The sequence below is a fragment of the Nelumbo nucifera genome, chromosome 2, assembly GCF_055504915.1.
Source record: "Nelumbo nucifera cultivar China Antique chromosome 2, China Antique-T2T, whole genome shotgun sequence".
Lineage (NCBI taxonomy): Eukaryota > Viridiplantae > Streptophyta > Magnoliopsida > Proteales > Nelumbonaceae > Nelumbo > Nelumbo nucifera.
Genome location: NC_142650.1, coordinates 6,524,632 through 6,551,565, shown reverse-complemented (window position 1 = coordinate 6,551,565; position 26,934 = coordinate 6,524,632). Strand labels below are relative to the sequence as shown.

The window sequence follows — 26,934 nt, the reverse complement described above, 5'->3', positions numbered from 1 at the left end:
AACTCCAATTCCCCATGAAGTGTGCCTCCTAATACAGGGTGCACTCCAAACCACCATCTCTACCCACGAGACATTCGTGGAATTCACATTGGCGCCTTGGGATGAGACGGAATTGGCTGCCTACGTACCGCGCCCGACAGCCCATTTCCTCCGTGCATTGGGAATATTTCTCACAAACACGAGAGATGTTTCCGGTCCACGGAGGGGATGGACGGTGGGGCGCTCTCTGTGGGCAGCCGATCCGATCACTGTTGGAATGATCAGTGGGGCGCCGATGCGAATTCCTCGTGGGTAGGGCGGAACGTTTTTTCGTTGGTGAGAACGGACTCAACAAATATCATATTACCGACCTGGCATTTTTTTTTTTTGTTTTTTGTTTTTGTGTGTTTTGAAAACTAAAACAAGTTCAAGCTCTGCAAAACCCTTGTGGTTTCTCTGTATGCGGAAAATATGGCAACGGCACTGAATCGACTCTCGACAAATTGTATACTGGAGCTGCAACCAACCATAAAGATCTATATAGAACAACGTGCTATAAAAGGCAAAAGGATAGTACGAACACCCTCGAAACCATATTCCAAATGCCGCCTAAAGGTATCTGTCATGGCTTGTATTCAAAATGATGACACTGTAGGAGAAATAACGAAGAAGAAGAAGAAGAACGCTCAGCCGCTTGAGTTGGAGACACTTCGAAGTAATAAACAAAGATTTGATTCATTGACACTTCGCAATTCTGCATTTATTACTTCTTTTCTGCCCGTAAATTCGTTTAGTTTGGAACTTGATGACTTTTAATACGTAGTTCTGGTTCTGGATTTCTGATTTTGTTCCAGGGCCTTTGTCTATAACCGATTTGCCCAATTCAGTTAATCAAGGATCTCGTCTTCGGGTTGCATATCAGGTTTGGGATTTATTATAAGTTTTGAATTTGTATTGAGATGTGGTTGTTTCTATTTTGTTAATTCTTGTCTGTTTCCGAGTTTTAGGGAGTTCAGGGTGCGTTCAGTGAAGCTGCAGCTGAAAAGGCATATCCGAATTGCGAAGCATTTCCTTGTGAACAGTTTGACACTGCTTTCAATGTGAGTACCTTTCTCATTGCTTTTCCAAGATTTATTCATTTACCGTTCCACAGAATAATCTATTTCTTTTTTATTTCCTCATTTTCTCCACTTGACATACAATGTCTCATGAACGTTTTCTCTCTCATGGACTATGTAGTTCTTCTCTTTTAAAATGTTAAGAGGGTCCCTTGGGTGAAGCTTCTCCGTCTTGGTCTTCATTCAGGCACCAAGGCTGTTATTGTTTGATCGGTTTTGATGCGATTGAATGGGTTTCCATCTTTTGCTGCTTTGTTGAATTGTCTACAGCTAATTGCTATTTAAATAAAACAACTGAATTCTGTTGGGAATTTAGGTGCCTGAGTTCCCCTCCACCCCCTTTTATGACAATTCAAGCAACTTCAGTTTAAGTCTACTTTTGGTGAGGCAACATCCCTGATAAAGTCTTTGAGAAACTTGAGACGTGATAACCTTATTTGGACCTTTCATTTAACTGTTGATGATCATGGACCTCTTACTGATTTTGAAGGATGGACCAGGCATTTTGGACTTGAGAATATTTCGTTGCTTCATGATGCACTTGATCTTATGACTCCGGGTGGTATCATACTCAAGAACGCAAGAGAAATTGAAAATTAGGAAAAAAAAAGAAAAAAAGTAAATTGATCTGAAATATACCCAATTAAAAAAACGATCTTTACTCAATTTCAATTGTTTGTACATGTGCTTATAATTAAATCATACATTCAGTCAGAAAGGACCAAAAGATAGTTGAAGAGTAGGCCACACTGTTGATGGGTTGACAGTTAAACTGGTTTAACTCTCTTGTCCAGTCTGCTTTTAATAAATGGATCACTTTCCTTTCATTTTACTCCAATTTTCTTTAGTATTTCTCTTTACTTTTTTATGTTGGTTATTCTTATTTTCCATTTCGTCTCTTTTATGATCTTCCCTCCAATGCAGATTTAGTAACCTGACTTGTTATGAAAGTGTTTATGGGAAAAACCAAATTCCAGATATATAACTAAAAGGATAACTGGTCTTAGCTGCCACATAGACAAGCATTCATATTTCTCTTTAGAAACTTGTTTTTAAACAAGAAGTGCATCAAAGAGGAAGAGGGCCAAAGATAAAGCTTAGGACATGGAATTTAATTGACAAAAGGGAAAAAAACTCTTACCCAAATGCAGGCGTTCTTCTCAAAACATTATTTATGTTATCTCTTCTGGACCTTTATGCCCTATTGGTAGAGGTGCAACTTGGGTAGGCCCAACCTGAGCCTGGACCGACCCAATCCACAATTTTACATGGGATGGGCTTGGATTTTCAGTCCTCAGGCAGGGCTTGGACCCAAAAGTTTGAGATTTTTAATTTTTGGGGCTGGGCTTGGGCCTAGCCCTTAGGTAGCCCGAACTTGGCCTGATCTTATCCCAACCTAAGCCCGGCTTCATAATATACATGTATATATGCATATAGGCACATTTGCATGCATGTATGAATATATGCATAATTTTTTTTAATAAACCAATGCATACACATACATGTATATCAATTTTTAGTATGATCTGATTGACCAACCCGAGCCCGGGCCCAACACAAGTGCATCGAATTTTTGTCAGGCTGGGCTTGGGTTGGATCCAACTTGCACCCCTACCTATTGGTGTATCTGGTGTTATGTGGATGAGGAAAATGCAACTCTTTTAGATTTGAAATATAGGTATCTTATGAAAATAAATATTCTTTCTTTTCTTTTTGATTGCTAGGGAGGGAGGGGGTCATTTAATCAAACTTTAACAGGGGGCTAGATTTCTTTCTTTCTTTCTTTTTAAATGGGGGTGGGGCTGTTAACCTGAGAGGTTTTGTTATCCACTTCTCATGACCAGAGAAATTTTGATGTTATCCTGTTATGGTTTGGCGGTTTGTTCTTGGTTGACAAACTATCTGAAACTCCAATATTTCACTCTGTGGTCAGAGTGCAGCTGGTTTATGCTTTAGGATCATTATTATTTTGGGTATTGCTATCTATTTGGTGGCCTCCTTATGAATGGCAGTTTGAGAACATATTTGTTAATCTTCTTTTTGCATATACCATATAATACTATCTTTTAATTTACTTCTCTGCAGGCTGTTGAACAGTGGATTGTTGATAGGGCAGTTTTACCAATTGAGAATTCCCTAGGGGGGAGTATCCACCGAAATTATGATCTTTTACTTCAACACAGCCTGCATATTGTTGGGGAAGTAAAACTTGCAATCAAACATTGCTTATTAGCCAACCATGGTGTTAGACTAGAAGATCTAAAAAGAGTTCTTAGCCATCCACAAGTACATTAACCCATTGATGCTTTCTTTTTATTTTCCTGCCTCTTTCTTTAATTTCTTCACTTTGCTTTTAAATGTCATGGTATTTATCTATAACCTCCATAACATTTCAGGCTCTTACTCAATGTGAGAGCACACTAACAAAACTGGGAGTGGTCAGAGAAGCTATAGATGATACTGCTGGTGCTGCCCAGGTATATGATCATCAATTTATTGTTTGGTTCCATTGAATTTTTTGAATACTGGGTTTGTTTAATAGTTAATTCTTCAGAAAACAAAGAATGATGCTAGATTTTTTTTTCCAGTCTCTTCTACATTTGGGGAGACCTGATGGATAGTGGAACAATTGGATCAGGATAGGGACCATGGTTGCTGCCACTGGAGCAGCCATGGATCAGGTTGACAATGATGAAGTTATCATTTGATATGGGTATTGCCCAACCTGATCTTAACCATGAACAATGATGAGATATTGAACCTGAAGCTGGATAAAGGGGTGGGTTGGTTCAGGTCTAGGAAGATTGACATTCATCTAGGCAGATACTCAAGGTGGACCTGGTTATTGTTGGGTTGATTTATGCTAACTTGAAATTAGGGAGGGTGGAGACGGGTGGGAGTGGGATTTCTACTTGCCTCTACAATACACAATGGATACATTCACAAGCTAGTTGGCACCCTCAATTTAGTGGTTTCATCGAGAAAATATCTTTGGCCAATCTGTGTGGGGACCATTAAATATCCCTTTCTATTTGCTTATTAATTTTGATTTGGTCAGAAACAATTTAGAGATGAGAGTAGAAAATGCATGAAGCAGATATATAGCCCAGGAGACATCCATGGGGGAGGCAGGGATGAAATCTAGAAGGGAACTTTTGTTGATGATAACTTGCCCAAAATTAGTACTTTTTGTGCAGCTTGTTTTTGTCCACAAACTCCAAGACACAGGAGCAGTTGCTAGTGCTGAAGCTGCAAGGATCCATGGCTTGAATATTCTTGCTAAAAATATTCAGGTCTATCTTGGCAAGTTACGGGTGTAATTGGTTAGTTCAAATTGTCAACAAATATGTTTGTCATTTTTTAACTAACCATGTGCAGGATGATTCTGACAATATCACTCGGTTTCTTATGCTGGCAAGAGAACCTATTATCCCAGGCACTGATCGACCATTCAAGGTATGATCTGTTAGACAGTTTTGTATGCCCTTAGCTTCAATCAGAATGATGTACTTTATGAGTTTATTGTAAATGAATAAAAGTGCATATTTGATTCATGTTCCCTTGGTATGTTTCTGTGTAATACCCTTAAACTGGACACTTAATGAGACTCGTGTTAGTTTAGAATGTTCACAGCCAGTGGGTCGGTCTGGGGAGACCTATCCTGACAAGGCTGACACTGTGGTGCCACCAAGTCAGTTGGGGTGGCCTGTCTCAGCTGCCAGGGTGAGACCCTAGGCACATACAGTGTATGATTAATTGAATCTTTGAACTGGACCAGATTTCCAGTATTGCCCTGGACCTTGGAGATTGATGGGCAAAACTAGAAAATTACGCCCGACCTCTAGACTCGATTATGATACTGCACTAGGTGTCGGATTGGGCTATCTTTGATATACTTATCAATGAGATCCTTAGCGGGGGTCAAAACCTAGGTGTGTTGGGACAGTCCGAGAATTCATCTGAGTGGGTGATCATAGTGACAGGATCAGCTCCTTTGTCGGACAAAGGTAATGATCGGGGATGCACTCTCACTGATGGAAACCAAGAATGCCGGCAGCCGATTTCAACCGTTGAAATTTGTTTTGCAAAGTATATTTTATATGAGATATAAAAGTATATATATTATGGTTTCTCAAATGTTTGCAAAAGGGTTTTAATTCCCGGGATCCATATAAGTGAAAAGTGCAACATTGTTCCTTACAGCCGAGGGAGAGGTCCTCTCTTGTCGGGCAGTGTATGATCATTATGGGCTGAGAGGTTAAGTGTAAGACCATTGAGGATAATACCTGATGGACTAATCTTGCATCTACCCACAGTCCCTGGGTGTTACAAGGTGGCTTGACCTAGAGACCACTTAGGGTAAGTGTTGGGCCCATAGAGCCCATTTAATGGGTTTCAGGGGGTGCACTGTCTTTAACAGTGTATTCGGCCAGACCTTGTAACAAAGGCTGGGCCGAACCCATGTGGCTGATGTGTAGATCAATGCTTGGGTCTCACGCCATACAAGGAAGCCCAATTGGGCAGCAGTTAGGAAGGATAAGTGAGCACATAAGCTTAATGGGCCTAAAGTCCATTTCGAACTGGGCTATTTATTTAGTTAATAAAGGGGCGAATTCTGAGATGGATTAGCAGATAGGATAGGGTCTTAATCCTATCCACTCAGAGAGTTTAGATCTAAATATGATTCAGATCTAGAAACCTCCTAATGAGATTAGGAGAAAGCTAATCTAATATGCAGATAAGATAAGGATTTATCCCTATCACCTAAAGAGAAGTCTTATCCAAATATGATTTGGATAAGCTGTTCCTAATTAGATTAGGAGCTGATCTTTTGGGTTAACAAAAGGAAGGGGGCGGCAGCCTTTAGAATAGACACATCACATCAGTTTTTCTTGAGTGCTGAAATCAAGAAGAGAGAATTCTGCACCCTGCGAATACTCTCTTGCCGCACTGCTTGCCAGTTCGATCTCCAGTTGTGGGAGAAGTCAAGATTGGATCTTGACATCAGTTCTTTGAGAAAGGATTGAAAGGAAGCTGTGCTCACGTACCATCCTGCTGATTCTTGCGAAGGACAGTGTTCTTGGAGAAGAACATTGCTGATTCTGCTCCATCCTGCACTGTGCCATCTTCAGTGGGAGCAGTTTTTTGATCCTTCCTTGAGCGTGAACACCTCCATTAGGAGATACTACTTCTCCGTATCAGGTATAATTCTCTCCTACTCCTTTTGGTTCAGATCTGATTTAGTTTAAGGTTCAAGAATGATCCTTGAAAATATGATTTTCTAAATATGGAATGCGATTCCTAGTTGAAGGGAGAGAAAAATTTTTTGAAATTCGCCCCCTTATTCTGCAATCTTTGGGCATCCATAGGATGGATCTCTCATCCCTTCAGCTTCTGGAAATAGAAGCTACATCCAATCAAATAGTATCACGGCACTCTAATACTACTGTATTTTTCAAGATAAACCCACTCCCAGTTTTAGTTTTATCCATGATCTTTCTTGTCGAGAACTTTTTTTCTGAGGATTGTTCCACTTAATTTCTTAGACAAGTATAGTTTTCTCTCTAGAGGAGGGGCCTGGTGTGCTTTTCAAAGCTCTTGTTGTTTTTGCAATGAGACAAATCAACCTCACAAAGGTGTTTTTTCCTTATTGAATTGCCTTTTCTCTCATTAAATGCTTATGGATATGTGTGCTAGAAAGCTATTTTTTTACCTTAACCATTTTAACTTGTTATCAGATTGAGAGTCGGCCCCTGCATAAAAAGCCTCTGCGTGCATCTGACGTAAGCAATAATGGATCTCCTAAGTAACTATCAAATTTCATTATTCCTAGTGCATGGATAACATTCCTTCCTTTCTTACATGGATAACAAAATGGAGAATTGATTTCATCTCATTATCTGTAGTTGACGTCGTCACACTTCCATGTTGGTTGAATTGTATTTTTTTAATCCAGGTATTTTGACTATCTTATCTATGTGGATTTCGAAGCATCAATGGCTGATCCCAAGTCACAGAATGCCCTTAGGCATCTTAAGGTCTGGTTTCTGTTAATATCATTCATTATTTAAGGATATTTTTATTACACGTAAATGGTTAAAAGGTCCTTCCCTGCAGGAGTTTGCAACATTCCTGTGAGTGCTAGGGAGCTACCCAACAGACACTAGCCTGGCATGACTGTCCTTCAACTTGGTAAGAATCCACAATCTGCAGTTTCAAGTTTGTGTAGGGAAGTAGGGTTTGGTGTTTTACAAGATTAATGGATGAAATATTGAAGATTTATATTCAACCTAAATAAAGAAGGGTGATCAGTGCTTAAGTTTTGGGTTTAAAGAACAAAGGTAAATTTTCCAAGATAATATTGTATCGGGTCTGTGTTCTTTAATGAAATTTTTTCTTTACGATAAGAAATGGGTTTGTGTTCTTAGGATTGAGACTTTACCTAAAGATTAGTACTGTTTTTTCATTGGTATTTTGAAGAAACTAGGATTGTTCTGAGGTTTGTCAAGTGCTGAGTTTCTGAACTAATTTTAAATCAAAGGTAGTTGGAAAATGAGGTTATGTATTCCTTTTTTTATTGTCTTTTATCAACATTCCTTTTTTTATTGTTGTAAGATGAGGTAGTTAGAAGTGCACCTCTACATAGTGAAAGCCAGTTATAATGTAGGTGTGGTTGCAGAATTTGGACAGGTTGATTTGGATAAGGCTTGGGCTTAGAATACTTTGCTAGAACTTGATTGGGTTAAGATTTTTTATCATTATCCCTGTCTCTCTTGGCAAATTTTTAAATTCAAATTAAGTCTTACGTTTAAGACAGTTGGCATGCCATTAAAGTCAATATTCAAATTCGAATTTGAATTTGACATGCCACTAAAATAACTTATTAGAAATCAAAAGTAGGATGGTAATATGATTTGAACCCTAGTCATTAATTTACAATGACCATAAGTTGACCACTAAAATAACTTATTAGTGGATGTTTGTCAATAAATGCTATAGTTGATTATTAAAATTTATAGATTAATAAATATTAACACAGTATTTTGATTTTCTACAAATTAAGCTACACACGAACACAAATTTTAGTTCTTCCATCATTTTTCAACAGTTATCAATTATGTCCCAATAATTCACACTTTATATGAACCATTAGTATGGTTTTTTATGTTTAAATAACTTATTTATAGTCATATAAAACTCATATTTATTGTTATTAATATATTTTTATGATTTATTTGAGTTTCTAGTGTATCCACGCGTATTCAAAGTGTACCCGGACATGGCTCTTAAAATTGCATTTCTGATATACCTTACATTTCTGATACTTTAAACCTGGGTTCAGCCTCTAGACTGGGTTCTAAAACACTGCTAGGTTTATCCCAAGGCTTGATATGGTTTCAAATTAGACTATTAGAGACCTCAGACACCTAGTTTTCCTTTAAAAAGGAGAAAGAAAATGATAATCCATCTAGTTAACATATTGGAATAAGTTTTCCAAAGGTCCATACTCAATTGTTAGTGTTTTGGAATGGTAGAATACTGATATGTTTCATTCTATTGCCAATGGGCATATTTATACAGTAAGCTGCTGCAATAAATAAAAAGAAAGAAAATAAGAAAGAAAAGAAAATAGAAAGAAGAAAAAATAGAAAGTACAAAAATAGAAAGAAAGAAATAGAAATAAAAAACTTTCTAAATCAATCCTTCCACAATCCTAGGAATATATACAATTCTATTTTCAGATCTGAACCAGTAACCCCACGTTTTCCAACACTCCCCTTCAAGCTGGTGAATAGAGATCCTCCATTCCCAGCTTGGCTATAATTCTCCGAAAGTCTGTACTATTGAGCCCTTTAGTAAATACAACGGCCAGTTGTCCTTTTGTAGACACATAGGGAGTGCAAATCAACTTGCTGTCCAGTTTCTCTTTTATAAAGTGTCGGTGAATTTCGATGTGCTTCGTCCTGTCATGTTGAACAGGATTGTGAGCAATATTGATGGCTGACTTGTTGTCACAATATAGTTTCATAGGCTCTTCTCGTGGAATCTTCAGGTCTTCTAAAATTATCTTCAACCAGAGTAATTCACACACTCCTTGTGCCATAGCCCTGAATTCTGCCTCTGCACTTGACCGAGCCACTACATTTTGCTTCTTACTCCTCCAAGTGACTAAGTTTCCTCCTAAGAAGGTACAGTAACCAGAAGTGGACCGTCTATCTACTGGAGATCCTGTATAATCAGCATCTGTATATGCTTCAAGAGTCAGTCCTCCATTTCTTCTGAATAAAATTCCTTTTCCCGGATTGGCTTTCAAATAATGCAGAATTCGATGAGCAGCCTGCAAATGAACTTATTTAGGATTATGCATAAACTAACTTATTACACTTACAGCATATGCAATATCCGGTCGTGTATGTGCAAGATAAATGAGTTTTCCAACTAGTCTTTGGAACATCTCCTTGTCTACACTTGCATTCTCGTTGGCTTCTCCAAATTTATGATTGGGATCTATAGGCGTGGAAGCCGGTTTACATGCCATATTTCCTGTTTCTCTCAAAAGATCAACAACATACTTTTGTTGAGAGATAAAGATGCCTTGTTTAGAATGTGCAACTTCAATTCTGAGAAAATACTTTAGTCTTCCCAAGTCTTTTATCTCAAATTCTTTGGCAAGGCAGTTTTTCAATGCTTCCTTCTCCTTTTTATCATTCCCAGTAACGATTATATTATCCACATAAACTAATAGTGCAGTAACTCCCCCTGAGGCCGTGTGTTTGATAAACAATGTGTGGTCACCTTGACTTTGCTTGTAACCTGTACTCAACATTACCTTCGTAAACCTTCCAAACCATGCTCTCGGAGATTGTTTGAGACCATATAGTGCTTTCTTCAACCGACAAACTTTGTTCCCTTTAATGCCTTCTCCAAAACCCGGTGGAATGTCCATGTATATCTCATCTTCTAGATCACCATGGAGAAACGCATTTTTTTATATCAAACTGTTGCAAATCCCAATTATAGTTAGCAGCCAACGACAGTAACACCCTTACTGTATTCATTTTAGCTACTGGGGCAAAAGTCTCCTGATAATCTACCCTATAAGTCTGTGTATATTCCTTGGCTACCAGGCGTGCTTTGTACCTTTCTAATGACCCATCAGATTTGTACTTAATTGTGAACACCCATTTACAACCTACCGTCTTCTTGTTTCTTGGTAGATCCACAACTTCCCATGTGTTGTTTTTTTCTAACGCCTCCATTTCCACTCTCATGGCTTTTCTCCACTCCTTATTAGAAAGTGTCTCGGCTAGAGTATTAGGAATTGGAATGGTGTTAAGGCTGGCTAGAAAACTTTTATGGGATTTAGAGAATCTTTGGAATGACATATTTGGCTAAAGGGTACATTGGGCGTTTGGTACATTCTCTAGTTCCTTTTCTCAGTGCAATAGGTAGGTCATACTCATACTCAGACTGTGAAGGTGTAGGTTCAGGATCTAAGCATCCCTCAATTCTAGGATTAAGAGTTGAATCTTGGACTTGTACAGGTTGAGGATCTGGATTTTTCCTCCTAGAGTAAACCTGCATATATCTCACGTTATCATGCACATCATTCGTGGGATTAACAGTGTCCGAATTTGGTTCAATGGTCGAGTTGTTTGACTCTTGTTGAGACTCGAGAATGTGGGGCTCAAAGAAATGTGACTCAGAGGGATGTGATTCTTGACGATTGAATGTCTGTGAGGAGGGTAATACATCTAGGGAGAGTAGATCCGAGGCCTTATCTTCCATTAATGAGGGCTCCCCCTGAAGATAAGGTTGAGTGAAAAAAGATTTTCCTTCCTCAAATGTGACATCGATGGAGGTGTAGAATTTTCTAGTGGCTGGATGATAACATTTATAACCTTTTTCAGTTGGGGAATATCCCAAGAAGACACACCTGATTGCTCGTGGGACTAATTTTCCCTTATTATGGACATGAACAAAGGCAGTGCAGCCAAAAATTCTTGGTGTGAGATTATTTGAGTTTCGAATATCAGGGTAAAATTAAGAAAGGACTTATATTGGGCTTCGGTTGTCAAGAACTTTAGATGGTAGTCTATTTGTGGTGTAGGCAGCAGTAAGGACAACTTCCCCCCCCAATATTGTTTTGGCACCTGATTTTGAAAGAGAAAGGCTCGGGTGGTTTGCAAAAGATGGCCATTTCTTCTCTCAGCTACCCCATTCTGTTGGGGAGTGTTAACACAGGAGGATTCATGCACAATGCATTCTTTCTGAAAAAATGGGGACAAATTCTGATTAAAATAATCTGTAGCTTTATCAGATCGAAACCTTTTAATTCTCACACCAAACTGAGTTTGGACCATGTTATGAAAGTTGGGAAGAATCGTACCCACATCAGATTTAGATTTAAGAAGAAAAATCCATGTGACCCTAGTGCAATCATCAATAAAGGTGATGAACTATTTGGAACCAGTAATGTTGTGAATTTGGGAAGGGCCCCATATATCTGAATGAATCAAATAAAAAGGAGTTGAAGATCTTTTATTCTTGATTGGGAAAGAAACCCTTTTGTGCTTAGCAAGTTCGCAAACATCACAATGAAAGGTTTCAACATCAATTCCTTTAAACAAGGAAGGAAGCATTGTTTTTAAAATAGGAAATGAATGATGACCAAAACGGAAATGATGACGCCAAATTAAATCTTTATTGGAGGTAGATAAGAATGACTCGTGTGTGACATGCATAACAGTGTGAGATGATTTGTTGGTTGCTTCAAGGTAGTAGAGTCCATCTCTTTCCTTAGCAAGTCCAATCTTCTTCCCCGAAACCTGGTCCTGAAATACACAGTAAGAAGGGAAGAACACAACATTGCAGTTCACATCCTGGGTGAGTTTATGTATAGAGATAAGGCTAGTGGATAACTTAGGAACATGAAGCACATTTTTAAGTAATAGGGATGGAGTAATTTGAATATTCCCAATCCCTGCCACTGTGGTGAAAGAACCATCAGCAACAGAAATTTTTCTATTACTAGGACAGGGTGTATAGGTGAGAAAATGTAGTGAAGAGGGTGTCATGTGGTCAGTAGCTCCAGAATCAATAATCCATGGAAAAACACTAGCCGAGGCATGTAATCCTAGAGATAAAGACTCACTTGAGAGAGCAAGAGAGGTAGAACCACTTCCTGGTTTCAAGGATTTCAGGAAGCACCTTAGCCTTTCAATTTCTTCATCATTAAATGGTCCCTGACTTGAGTTTTCTTGCTGCGGGGTTGTGGAGACATTATGGGCCTGATGAACTCCTTTTGAAACTCCTTGATTTCCCCATTCTTTGCTGGATGTGGGAGGTTTCTCATGAAGTTTCCAGCACCGATCTTTCGTGTGTCTGGGCTTCTTGCAATAGGTGCACCAAAGGTTATCGTTAGAGTCACGGGTGGTTGTGTCACGAGCCAAGTTGTGATTGTTCTCACCCTTTGAACCATTGTAACTTCCTCCCCTTGCCACCATGGCTGAGCCTTCGGGATCTTTAGGCTCAAGCATGATTCCACGGCGGCTTTCCTCAGCTCTGACAAGGGCTATGACTTCATTCAATGGAGGCACTTCTTCTTTGCCAAGAATTTGTATTCGGACCTGATCAAATTCAGCATTCAGTCCGACCAAAAAATCATACACCCTATCTCTTTCAATAAAATTCTTCAAGATCACAGCATCATCTGAGCACTTTGTCTCAAGAACCCGATAATGATCAAGCTCATGTCATAAATTTTGCAGCAGATTTGCATACTCTGTAACACTCCTGCTCCCTTGTTTGGCCGCCACAGTTTTCACTTTGACCTCATAGACACGAGCAACGTCATGGGCTTTGGAATAGGTTTGTCGGATAGCATCCCAAATAGCCTTTGCAGAGGGAAGAAACATACAAGTATCACTGATCTCGGGTGTCATTGAACTCCACAACCATGACATAATCATGGAGTCCTCTTCATCCCAAGCATCAAAATTTGGCTCGCCTAACCTTGGTCCTGTTCCAAGGAGGTGACTAATTTTCCTTTTCCCTTCAAATAGGTATGCACTAGTTGTGACCACTTCAAGTAATTCTGGCCATTCAGTCTATATGTTGCTTGAATATTCTGCAAATCACCAGTGTGAGGATGAGAATTTGTTGCTCCTTCATCGATTTGGACAGGAGCACTTGTTGTAGTCATGTCGGACATTGTTAATGGAGGAAAAATAAGGCCAGCAGGAAAGGAGAATAAAGGAACACTTCTGGTTACAGATCAACACTGAAGGCCAAAAGAGAAAAGCAAAAAAAACTGGCAATGAAGGCCGAAAAAATCTCAAGGTTGACAAACCTAGAGCTCTGATACCATGTTTTGGAATGGTAGAATACTGATATGTTTCATTCTATTGCCAATGGGCATATTTATACAGTAAGCTGCTGCAATAAATAGAAAGAAAGAAAAATAGAAAGAAAAGAAAATAGAAAGAAGAAAAAATAGAAAGAAGAGAAAATAGAAAGTACAAAAATAGAAAGAAAGAAATAGAAAGAAAAAACTTTCTAAATCAATCCTTCCACAATCCTAGGAATATATACAATTCTATTTTCAGATCTGAACCAGTAACCCCACGTTTTCCAACAGTTAGGTTAAAATTTTTTTGGTGTTTTCTTATGTACTACTAGAGAAATGTGAAATGAGAAATGTAGAAGAATAAAATACGAGACCTCTTCCTCTTGTCTTATATCCGTCCTTCTAACATATCTGAAGTGTTACAGTAAAAACCTATTCAGGGACCTCACCTAACAGCTTGAGCTTTTAGGTTCAATGGTACCTTGAGATGGTATCAGATCCTGTTTGACTAAGTAGTCTAGTGTTCGATCCTTGTCGCCCCCATTATAATTGATTAAATTTCAGCACAAGGTATGGGTAGGCCTGTGCTTATCCACACTAAAAGCCTGATGGGCTTTCGCAATTGGAGTGTGTTAGAGAATAAAAATCTATTCAGGGACCTCACCTAATAGCTTAAGCTTTTAGGTTGAATGGTTCCTTGAGATGAAGGATTAGATAAGAATTGAATCTCATGCTAGATTTTTCCTGCATAGTTTAAGGATAGCATTGACTAGATTCTTGATTTAAGGGGTTGCAACTTGTTTATTGGAGATTGGATCAGGCTTTATAGAGCAAATTTCTATTTCCTAGAGTAGTATATTTAGATTGTAATGTGTAATTGTGTATGAGGAATGGGGTTATTTTAGGAAGACTATGAGTGTGGCAGAAATGCAAATGCTTAGATGGATGAGTGGTAAAACTATGAAGGACAGAGTTAGAAATGAAAACATATGGAGGACCCTAGGAGTAGCTCCAATAGGTGATAAAATGAATAAGTAGATTAAGCTGGTTTGGTCACATGCATAGAACTATAGAAGACCATCTATAGCACCTGTTAGTAAAAGTGATCTATTACAAGTTGAAGGGGCTAGAAGAGCTAGGGGCAAACAAAAACAGATTTGGGTGGAAGTAATAAGAAACATAATTTTCAAGGTGCTGAGGTGAAGGGGGTGCCTTGTTGCCAAGTTGCCTAGGCGGGCATCTAAATATTGCCTAGGTGGGCATCTAAATATTGCCTAGGTGATTGGATTTTTTTTTTTTTTTTGGAATAAGAACCATGAATCCTTGGGTAATTCCCTAGGTTATATTAGCAATCAACAACCATCTTTCATTATTAATAGTCTATAATCTTCATAAAAAATGTATTAACTTCATTTAAAACATAGAAAATCAACATATGAAAAAAATGGAAGAAAAGAAATTTCAGAAAATAGAGGGGCTAAGCCTCTTTTTTTTGTTGATTGGACACAATTTTGAGTTCTTCCATGCTTATTAGTTTAGGTTTTGAAGTCAAGGGTTCAAGATGGTATTCATCTTAATTGAATCCTAACGAATAAGAAAAATAATAGAAAACTAGTATTTTAGCTGAAACTGAATAATATTGTTTTTTAATGTCTATTTTATTATCATCTCATAAAGTTGGAATACAAAAGTATCCAAGAATTCTGATTGTTACCACCTCCTAATTTCATGCCCGTTTGTTGTAGGCCTCTGGGAAAAGGTCTTTGATCTTTTTGGTCATAGGTGGATTGTGCCTCTGTGGATTGGGAATCTCTTTGACTCAACCTTCAGCTGGCCAAAGAAGAGAGGTAAAATCATGTCGAGATGTCTTAGGGCTGCTTTGATATGGACGGTGTGGGAAGAGAGAAATGGCAGAGTCTCCACTGATAGGGAAAGGTGTGAGGAGGCAGTGTGGGAGTGTATTTTAAATAGAACCTGTTTTCAGATTTCTCTGTTGATGACTTGTGAAGAAACTGGGGAGCTGTAGCTAGATTTCTACCTCAAGGAATAAACCTGTGGTAGCTTGGGAACCTCCTGACAAAGGCTTTATCAAGTCGAACTTTGATGGCAGCAGTTTAGGGAACCCAGGTCTAGCTGGTATAGGAGATCTCAGGAATAATGAAGGACATATTGTTGCTGTTTTCTCAGGCCCGGTTGGAATAGGGGACTCAGTTTTTATAGAGTTCCAAGCAGTCTTGCAAGTGTACAGATTGCTAGACAGCTAAATTTTGACAGACTGCTCATTGAAGGTTACTCTAAATTGATAGTAGGGTGGCTGAAGGAACCAGAAACAGTGGTTTGGAAGTACAAGGAATCTATGAAAAAGTTCAGATGGCTGGTTAGAGATACGACAGTTTTTGCTCAATGGGAAAGGTGGTCAGCAAATGGGATGGCAGATTACTTTGCGAAGATGGGGTGCATAAGTCTGAACTTTTTTTTTTTTTGGGTTCAGTTGTAATTTGTGTTGTTGTTAGTTGGGATCACACCTTGTGTCCCTATTGGGATGGTTTGTCTTGTAAATCTCAATGTAATCCCTTCTCTTTTTTAATAAAACTCTACCATTCATAAAAAAAAAGCTGGACAGCAAATGGGATGGTAGATTACTTTGCGAAGATGGGGTGCATAAGTCTGAACTTTTTTTGGTAAAGTTGTAATTTGTGTTGTTAGTTGGGATCGCACCTTGTGTCCCTATTGGGATGGTTTGTCTTGTAAATCTCGATGTAATCCCTTCTCTTTTTCAATAAAACTCTACCATTTATAAAAAAAAGGTGGTCAGCAAAAGGGGTGGCAGATTACTTTGTGAAGATGGGGTGCATAAGTTTGAACCTTTTTTTTGGGTTCAGTTGTAATTTGTGTTGTTGTTAGTTGGGATCACACTTTATGTCTCTATTGGGATGGTTTGTCTTGTAAATCTCGATGTAGTCCCTTCTCTTTTTTAATAAAACTCTACCATTTATCAAAAAAAAAAAGTATCCAAGGGCACAGTGTAAAAAATATCTTGGTGATTGAGGTGACCCTCCATGAATGCCTTATCACCTAGGTATTACTCTACATGTTAAGCTACCTTGGTATTACCTAATTGTCATAGTTAGGTAGTATATCCTAGAGGTAGTCTCTATTTTATATGATAGCGGGTTGTTCTTGTATCATTTGGTGTAGCAATAGTAAATATGCCATCGCTAGGTTATTTGGCTTTTCATTTGACTGATAGCAACTTATTTGTGTTTTATTGGGTGGTTGCAAGAAATTGTTGTGACTATGTGAATTCATGAAAACCAAATCACCGAGGCATACACTTACTAGTTGATTTGGTTTATTCTTTGACTTGTAACATTTCTAGGTTTTTTAGAGGCCATAAGAAAGTATTATGATTATGTGAACTCATCCCTCTACATGTTAGGCTACCTTCGTATTTCTTGATATTCCTAGTAAGGTAGTGGTCATAGTGGATTTAGAGGTAGTTTCTATTTTATCATATGATAACAGGTAGTTCATGTATCACTTGGGGTAGCAACAAGCATGAACTCATTGGGTAATTTTGTCTTTCATTTGGTCGATATAATGCCTATGCTTTATTGAAGTTGTTGTAACCATGTGGACTAATCAAAACCAAATCACTTGGGCATGCACTCACAAGGTGATTTTGTTTTAAATTTGATTACTAGCATGTTTGTGACTTATTGGAGCATCACAAGAAAGTGTTGTGACCACATGAACTCATCGAAATCAAATCACCCAGGCATGCACTCATTGGGTGATTTGTTTTTTCTTTTGATTTATAGCATGTTGGTTAGTATATTGGAACTTGGAAGGCCACCAGAAAGTATAGTAGACGTTAGAAGTAGTCTCTATTTTTTTCATATGTTAATGGGTTATTTTTTTTATCATTTGGGGGTAGGAAAAAGACGTGCACTCTCTGATCAATTTGATTTTTCATTTGAAGTAGAATTTCTTTGTTTTATTGTAGAGTTGCAAGTAAGTATTGTGACCATGTAAACTCATTGTGATTGTAGCATGTTTGTGTTTTATTGGAGGGTTGCAGGAATGTGTCATGGTTGTTTGAACTAATCACTTATCATGTTAGGCTACCTTGATATTTCTAAATTGTCATAGTAAGGTAGTAGATCCTAGAGATATTTTTTCATATGTTAGTGAGTTGTTAGTGTGCCATTTGGGGTAGCAACATCTGGACGCATTCATTGGATAATTTGGTTTTTCGTTTGGTTAATTGCATGTTTATGTTTTATTAGAGGATCACAAGTGTTGTGACCATGTGAACACATCAAAATCAAATCACCCAAGCAAGCACTCATTGGGTGATTTAGTTTTCCATTTGGTTGATAACATGTCGTGTTTTATTGAAGGGTCAAAAGAAAGCGTTGTGACCATGCAGACTCATTGTTTCATTTGTTAAGCTATCTTTGTATTTCTAGATTGTCAAAGGTAGTGGACCCTAGAGGCATAGTTTTCAAGGCATTGAGGCAAGGCTAGGTGATTTTTTTTTTTAAATAAAACCCATCTTTCACTATTAAGTGTCACCTAGCCACCTTGGTGATGGGGTTTTATGAATAAAAATCATGAATTCTAGGGTAATTCCTTAGGTTTCATAGCAAGTAGCAACCATCTTTTGTTATTGATTGTTTATAATCTTCATAAAAATGTACAAGCTTCATTTGAAACGTAGAAAATCAGCATATTCATGAAAACAATGGAAGAAATGAAATTTCAGAAAATAGAGGGGCTGAGCCTCCACTTTTGTCCTAGCAAAAGAAGAAAAGAAGAATCAATATGTGTTGTTTTGAAGTCTTTGATGATTAAGTACTTGTTAAAAGAAGAAGTACTTATTTTAACAACCACTTAAGCTGTTTGGTAACCCACTTTTCACTTCACTTATTATGTTTTTAAGCACCTATTGGGGTGGGGATGTTTGGTAAGCCACTTTCCCTATAAGTGCTTATATTGACACAAATGATAATTTTAGCCCTCACTTCAGTCATGCATATATATATAATGCTTTTCACATGTTATGCTATACATTTTAACTAGAGTCCACGTGGACCCCACTTCATGCTATACATTATTCCAGACCAAAAACCGAAGAACTACTATTACTATGGCTCATGAAGGAATATAAACTCCTGGAACTCTTCTTTCCAACTGTTCGACCCATGTTGTAAGAGAACTTACACAATCGAAAACACAGGCCTCCCTGAACATTTAGACGTCACCGCCTCCAAATCCGGTTGGTTATTACTATCCTCCTTCAAGTTACAACTGCATTGCCCACTCCATCAAGCTCTTGTTATTTTGACTTCATTATACAATCCTTTCACCAAGGAAAGGATTGACCTCCCAGATCTAAGTTTCTCTTGGACCACTGCCACATTCTCCTCAACCTCAGAATCTGCTGACTGCATATTCTTCGCCGTGTTCAATGTAGTACAAAAATAACTTAGCTGATATTACTAATTAATAACAAAACTCAAACCCTCGTGAAAACCATCACCAAGGAAATCTCTCTACTTCACTAACAATTTGTGGACTCCATGGATTTCAAAAGCAGAAGTAATTAATAAATTAATAAATTTGACTGGAAATAGATAACTATTACCAAAAAAAATAATCATGGATAGAAAAGGGGTTTTGAAGTCGAATGGGATATAAAGGGTTACCTGTTTGTGATCGAGTTGAAATTGATGATGTTTTTGGGAAGAACATTGAACTTTAAACCGTGGAATCCAATCAGATGCTGTGTGTTTCGTTGATATTCTCGGGTGGGCGCATTTCAAAGTAGCGAGCGAAGAGCATAAGTGAGAGGAGAGAATGGCTGCCATGTAAATTAGGATTCCACGGTAAGACATGTTAGAAGAGAATTAGTGTACTCTGAAGGATTTTCTATTGCGCCAATAGTTCAGGCAAGATCGGGACATTCAATGTAGCTGAGAGGAGTTGGAGTGTGCTTGCAGTACCGGAAATACAACGTAATCATATCGGCTTGAGTAAGACTTTCATGGTTGAGTCTAATGGAGAGAAGTGAACAGGCAACGACCACGGAGATGAAGGAGACGATTACCAATGCGGAATGGAAGCAGCAGCTGAGAAGAAGAAATTCAAGGATGATGAGGAAATTGAAGTGGAGAAAGAAGAGAAGAGAGGGGTGAGAAGGCTGTATAATAATAGTCGTGTATCAAGTTCTCTGTTGGCGGAGAGACAGAGACAAGGAGAGAGAGGGAGAGAAAAATGAGAGAATGAGCATGGGGGTATTTTAGGCATTACAAGAAAATATTAGGGACTGGTTCGTCCCATTTTTTGGAGTACTTTTTTAAAAAGTAATAAAGCCACTTCTTTAAATAAGTACTTTAAAAAAAAAGTACTTATTACCCTCTTTTTTACCTAACACCCATAAGTACTTAAAAACCACTTAATGTGTGGTCCCATGTGAAATAAGTACTTCTTTTAAGTGTTCTCAAACAGGGCCTTAGTATTTTAATTTAAATTGAATAATTTAATTTAATAATGTCTATTTTATTATTATAATCTCAAAAAGTTAAGATTATAAAAGTGTCCAAGAGAACCATTAAAAGTTAAGATTATCACCTAGGTGTCGTTTTGGCAACTATGATAAAAAATGATTTAAGTGCCCACAATTTAATTTAACAACGGATATGGCATTGAACATAATAGAAATGACAAAATAGGATTTATGTAGCTGACCCCGTTTAGAAAAAATCTGTTACAAGTTGAAGGGGGCTAGAAGAGCTTGGGGCAGACTGAAAAGGACTTGGGGGGAAGTGATAAGAAATGATTTAAGTGCCCATAATTTAATTTAACAATGGACATGGCACTGAACAGAACAGAATAGTAAAACTGGAATTCATGTAGCCAATCTTATATGGATGGTGACTGATACCAGATTATATATTGGTCATTCTTCATTCATATAAATTAGAATAGTTTGACAAAATAACTCATAGGTCTCCTATAATAACAAATGGATGCATACAACTATGAACTATTGGAGTCCAGAAGTTCATAGATCGGGCCAACATTGGTTAATGGTCTTTATTTGGTAATTGATAAAACATCGGTGTTAAAATAATAAAAAAATGAACTAAAGTTATTTTTTTTAATTTAGTCTTTTTGATAAAAATGACAAAACATTAGTATTTTTTTCTTAATTTAGTATTTAATATGCAAATGGCATGTGTCTTTAACAATGACATAAATTTCTGCATATGTTGTGTTCTGATTTTCCATAAAAAGGCCGGTGAGATCCCTACACAATCCAATAATAAGGTGATAAGTACTCTTGAAAAAGGCATCTTGATAAATGTACTGAATCAGCATAGTTGCTGAAAGTACTTCTGGAGTACAACCTGACTGGCTTATTTTGGAGATTTCACTTTGGACCTTATCATGGAGGATCTAACTCTGCATATTTACTTTCATCAAATGGTACAAGGTCATGTATGCAATTTGTTCATGAAATCAATCCACAGGTGTAGCAACACCTTTTCTATCCCACCATAAGAAAAAGTGTTAACTTAGCAACCTGCTCCAAAAGGTCAAATAACACTTGGGTAAGAAAGAAGAAAAGGTGCAGTTTGACAGCCTAAGGGGAGATAAATTTAGTTGGGGTATTTAACATTTAACTGGTGTCAAAGGTGAGGACTTGGGAGTAGCTTCAATTAGTGATAATATGGGGAGAGTTGACTGAGATGGTTTGGTCATTTGCATGGACAACCAGTGATAGAATGTCACAAGTGACTCCTTCGCCGCACCATCAAGCACCTTCAGTGAGCCATCCGAGTGCCATCCGTGTGCCTTCATGGTGTCAACATGTGTGTCATGGGTGGGCTTTACTTGTATTTTGCAAGGGGGACCGCCAATGGCGTTATTGTAATTACTTAGTATGCTTTTCCATCATTTTGATGTTTCCTATTGTCACTCCCCCAAAAGCTTAATGTACTCTTTGAGGGGAGGTAGGTAGTCGAGTGAGCTCATAAGCGTGTAAAGGTTAAGCACGAGATCCCCTCGACACTGTACTGTGTGCTTGTGCTTACCACTGATTAATGCAATACAAGTAGCCTTTTGCTAATTCGTGTGCCTTCGTGTTGCCTTTGTGTGTGTGTTTGCTTTGTTTCGTAGGCTTACTCGCCCATTTCGAGTGCCGCACGGGGCCCCAACGATTACCCCCGTGACAGTTGGTATCAGAGCAGGTGCTCCTACAAATACTCTGGACTGTCTTCATCCCTACATCAACGCAATGAAGAGCAATCGGGGCGTTTCCGATGACACACCACATGGGCGGACTCAAGCCCACGACACCGACGAAGCTCCACTTGACGAACCTACCAAGACACAAGCCCCAAAGGGGCGTACAACCAAAGCTAGCAAGCACGACAAATCAGTCGACCAACTAGCTACCGTGGACATGCGCCTCCTACGTTGCGAGGTGACAGTGGGAGAAACTCGAGACCGGGTTGATGAACTCCACCTCAACCTAGAGACGGTTGAGAATGCAGTGGTGGAACTAGAAGGACGTTTCAATGGCGCCTTCAGAGACATGCACACCACCATACAGAATTCGGGAGCTGGGCCTTCCCAAAGCAGCCTACAGGGCTTGCTAGACAAATTCCAAGCGCAATTGGATGAGATGAGAGATGAGATGACTCTCCTAAAGAGGGCAGTGGCCAACACACCAAGCACTCCCTCCACCCTAGCTTCCATGAACATCAAGATCCGAGAGCCAATGCCTTACTCGGGTGCCCGGGATGCTAGGGAGCTTGACAACTTCTTGTGGCAACTGGAGCAATATTTCTCTGCCACTGGCATCATTGACAACCAAACTCAGGTACGTACAGCTGCTATGTATTTGACTGACATAGCAATGTTATGGTGGCGTAGGTGTTGCCAAGACATTGAACGTGGAACCCGTACCATCGACACGTGGGTTGGATTCAAGCGTGAGATCAAGCGGCAGTTCTACCCAGAAAACGTAGAGTACCTGGCGCGCCGAAGAATGAAGAATCTCAGACATCAAGAATCACTACATGACTACGTCAAGGAGTTTTCGGCCTTGACGCTGGAGATCACGGACATGTCCGACAAGGATCTTCTGTTCAATTTTATGGATGGTCTCAAGCCATGGGCTGAGCTCGAACTCCAGCGACGCGGGGTTGAGGACCTCGCCACCGCCATGGCCATAGCTGAACAGCTTGTTGATCTGAGAACACCTAAAGAAGATGTGCAAAGACCATCCAGCCCAGGTACCATGAGTTTGAGTGGGGGAGATCCACAATCAACCCCTACAAAGGAGAAGCCAGTGCCCGTGAACAAGCCCTACACTTACCAACAAGGGAAGAAGCCACAAGGAGGCCCAAGCTACCAGGGCCACCAATCAACTAGAAGACCTCCTCCTGCGCCGTGCTACCTTTGCAACGGGAAGCATTGGACGAATGACTGTCCAACCCGAAAGAAAATAACTGCCCTCATCGCCAAACTCAGCGATAGTGAAGAGAGTGATGAGGAGAAACCCACAGCGGCGCCCTCCAACTCATCAATGCCATGGTCAAGAAAGAGGCCACATCAAAGCGGCCCACCAAAGCCCACAAGGGGCTGAGTTATGTAGACATCACCCTCGGCGGGAGGCCGACCAAAGCCTTGGTGGACACTGGGGCCACCCATAACTTCATTTCGCTTGCGGAGGCAAAGCGACTCGGCTTGACCACCACCAAACAAACTGGGTGGGTCAAGGCTGTCAACTCCGGGGCCAAGGCAGTAGAGGGCACGGCCCGTGGAGTAGAACTCCGAGTTGGACCATGGAAAGGACCCATCAATCTATCTGTGGTTCCCTTGGATGATTTTCAGGTGGTTCTTGGAGTGGAGTTCCTCAAGCAGGCGGAAGCAGCACTTATGCCACACATCAACAGTTTGCTTATTCTGGACGAACACTCTCCTTGCATGGTTCCTGTCTCATCAGCCGTGCAGATACTTGGGAAGCAACTTTCAGCCTTGCAGTTGTACCAAGAAACTATCAACCATGAAGACAGCTCTGCGTCAGCAAGGAAGAACCCCTGTCAAGTACCTTTCATCGACACTGGAACGGGTTGGGAAGTCGTCACCAGGAAGAAGTCACCCCCAAGACAGTTCCAGTTTCAGCGCCAACACCGATGCCAGCGCCCAAGTCAACACCAGCAGCAGCATCAACTTCAGCGCCAACCACATCAGCAGAAGTCAACTTCGCAGCAGAAGCCGCAAGTGCCCGCAACTGGTGGGCCCAACAGAAGAAGACCCAAGGCCGTGTCAAACCTTGCCCTCATCTACGACCACAACCACCGGGGAGAGCGAGTGCCACCCAAGCCATTCAGGGACCACATTCACATCATCCCAAAGGCTAGTTCCCGTAGTAGCCTGGTGAGATACCCTTGGGGAAAAATGCATGGGAATCCACACCTTAATAATCCAAAACACCATTTTGATCCTTACCTGGCCCAAACCTACCCCTTAGCCAAACAGAACCAGCCACTAACATACCTTGAGGCTGCCAGGAAAGGACATAGCCATAGGAAACCCTTACAGAATGAGCCAACCCAACCATGCCACCAAAATATACACCTCGGCCTTGGACGACAGCCGGTTCGGGGAGCAGCAGAAGAACCCTCCTTCCGCAACAGTGACTCTAAGGGACCAGCCGAAGCCGATCTCCGAGGACGTAGATCGAATTGAGTGGGGGAGAATGTCACAAGTGACTCCTTCGCCGCACCATCAAGCACCTTCAGTGAGCCATCCGAGTGCCATCCGTGTGCCTTCATGGTGTCAACATGTGTGTCATGGGTGGGCTTTACTTGTATTTTGCAAGGGGGACCGCCAATGGCGTTATTGTAATTACTTAGTATGCTTTTCCATCATTTTGATGTTTCCTATTGTCACTCCCCCAAAAGCTTAATGTACTCTTTGAGGGGAGGTAGGTAGTCGAGTGAGCTCATAAGCGTGTAAAGGTTAAGCACGAGATCCCCTCGACACTGTACTGTGTGCTTGTGCTTACCACTGATTAATGCAATACAAGTAGCCTTTTGCTAATTCGTGTGCCTTCGTGTTGCCTTTGTGTGTGTATTTGCTTTGTTTCGTAGGCTTACTCGCCCATTTCGAGTGCCGCACGGGGCCCCAACGATTACCCCCGTGACAAGAAGGCTCTAAAGGGAGCAACAGGAAGACCAAAGAAAATGATTAAAAAAAAATAACAGGAAAACCAAAGAAAATGTAGTCTGAAGTGGCAAAATGATTTAAGAACCTATTATTTGACATAAAACAAAGCTCTTGACATGGCACAATGGTGGGACAGGATTTGTGTAGCCAACCCAAAAAATGATTGGGATTAAGGCTGAGTTTAATTGACCAGGGTGACACAGGTGCTTCTGTTCAGCATTGCTTCCTACCTTTTCTATGATAAATATTGGAGCAATAATTTTGAAGCATTGCTTACATGATTGTGATTTGACGCCATGATTTTCTTTCTTTCTTTTCTTTTTTTTTTTTTTTTTTTGAGGTCCAATCCAAAATGAATTCTGATGGTATCTCTACCCGCAACCGAGATTGGGAACTCTTTTAAGCAAAAACCACTCGAGTTATTCTGCTTTCTAAAGTGGCACAATATGTTCTAAACAGTGTTCAGGTCTTTGTGAAGGACTAAAATCTTTTTCATTGTCAGGTTTCTAATTTGTGCGTGTGATTTTTTTAGTGGGTAGGCGTTGGGGTGGTTTCTGCTCTGGACATTTGGGCTGCAGGGAGTTTTGCCCCTGATGTTTCTTTTTGTTGTATTCCCAGGAAGCTCTCGAGCCACATTAGATCAATGAAAAAGTGTTATTTTCTAATCATCTAAGCTCACTGCACGTGTTAACTGGCCAAACTATGCTGGATTGAACTAATAACCTTTTTGGTTTTTAAAATGTTAGTGCCTTTCCATTCTAAATGAAACCATTTTGAGAATTCTCATTGTTGCTATGTCAATTTCTTGTCTTGTTGCTTATCCAGGGGCCATATAGGAGTGATTGATTTCACAGCAAAAGAAGTTGCCAATATTTAAAGTTGAGAGATATTGGAAGATCGACCCAAGGTCATTTACACAGAAATACAGGTCCAGTATAAAGGTTGGCGTATTGGGATCAGTGTTCTACCTTTCTTGCATCTTCATGATGTCTTCTACACTTCCCCAGATACTAGCTGCATCTTCAAAGTGCGTCGTTCTACATTCCCTCACTGCTGACACTAAATTAGTTGAATACTTGATTCAAATTTTGGTTTTACCAGGGATGAGTATTGCCCCGATTGACCTGGTGGTGGCCTGGATATGGAGGCTGCACTTTGCTGGTTAAAACTAGTGAATTGGAATCTTGCCGAACTTTTCACTTTAGGGTCCAATACAGTGCATGCCAATCCACACAGAATCGTAATTCCATTTCCATGTAAAAGAACCTCTGTGTTGTATTGTTATTCTCTGAAGCTGTACTTGCATTAAAGCTTGAACACGCTGTTATCAAATATCAATCTCGGGGATCAAAACTACTAATCAAACAGCTGTGCTTCAAGGACAGCCTCCACCGTCCACCCAAGTAGGGGTGTCAATTGGACTGGATTTGGTCCAATCCGATCCAGTCCAATGTGTGTCCATTACAAATTGATCAGGTCCAATCCAATGAATATTTTGGACTATTTTTTGACTGGTCCAATCTCTTTTTCTAATCTATGGATGGAGATTATTGGGCCTTGGAGTGCAGCAGCAGCACTTTTCTCTTTCAATGTCACTCCAGGGCGGTACAGAAGCATGACAATGAAACTAATGAAAACACAACAACCAACAAGGAGGTTGCTGCAAGTATGATCGGTGCAATATTTCAAGTCAAACATAAAAGCTAAATCCACCAAAAAAACAACATATGCGTCGACTGAAGTGTCAATATTCTTGGGCAGAAGACAGTCATGGATCTTCTCAACTCTCATCTACGTGGGGTTGAATCTGGTCATTTTTATGGTGATTGAAGTCTAACATAACATAACACTCAAAAATAGATAGAAAATGACAGAAATGATCGATGACAAAGAAATAACATGGTGTCAAGCTTTCACTATACCTAACAACCATTGAACTTCGCCATTCTCACTTTCTCAGGCTCAGCTCAACCGAAGCACCGTTCAGATCGATGGCCGCATTACCCTTCAATGCCCAAGTACCCCAACTCGCCAAGGGCGTTCCTGTTCAGGAGAAGATGGAAGGATTGGAGGCGAAGGCTTTGTTCTCGGTATTGGGAATGACTTGTTCCACTTGCGCTGGTTCTGGTTGTGTCGACGGCTTCCTAGTATTCAAGATGCTGCTCAACAAAGCCCAAGTTCTAAGGGCATTTTTTGTCATTTTATATGATACTTAACGTATGCTAACGGTTTTGGACCAAT

The 26,934-nt window shown here is 39.8% G+C and overlaps 1 protein-coding gene across 9 annotated transcripts; it reads left to right on the top strand.

The window, feature by feature from the left end:
• Window positions 1–54: 54 nt before the first annotated feature.
• On the top strand, window positions 55–26,934 carry LOC104594755 (arogenate dehydratase 2). 9 transcript variants are annotated; one of them, XM_088898466.1, is made up of 13 exons: window positions 59–694; window positions 834–901; window positions 987–1,079; window positions 3,183–3,383; window positions 3,494–3,574; window positions 4,295–4,390; window positions 4,476–4,553; window positions 6,644–6,733; window positions 6,836–6,903; window positions 7,054–7,135; window positions 7,215–7,289; window positions 25,519–25,720; window positions 26,654–26,934. In XM_088898466.1, the coding sequence occupies exons 1-11, from the start codon at window positions 451–453 to the stop codon at window positions 7,233–7,235; spliced, it is 1,122 nt and encodes a 373-aa protein (XP_088754592.1). In that variant the 5' UTR covers window positions 59–450; the 3' UTR covers window positions 7,236–7,289; window positions 25,519–25,720; window positions 26,654–26,934. The 9 variants fall into 9 exon arrangements, with proteins under 9 accessions (XP_088754593.1, XP_088754596.1, XP_088754592.1 ...); XM_088898465.1 differs by lacking the exon at window positions 26,654–26,934 and adding an exon at window positions 25,795–26,025; XM_088898467.1 differs by lacking the exons at window positions 25,519–25,720; window positions 26,654–26,934 and adding an exon at window positions 15,192–16,098 and having other exon boundaries at window positions 55–694.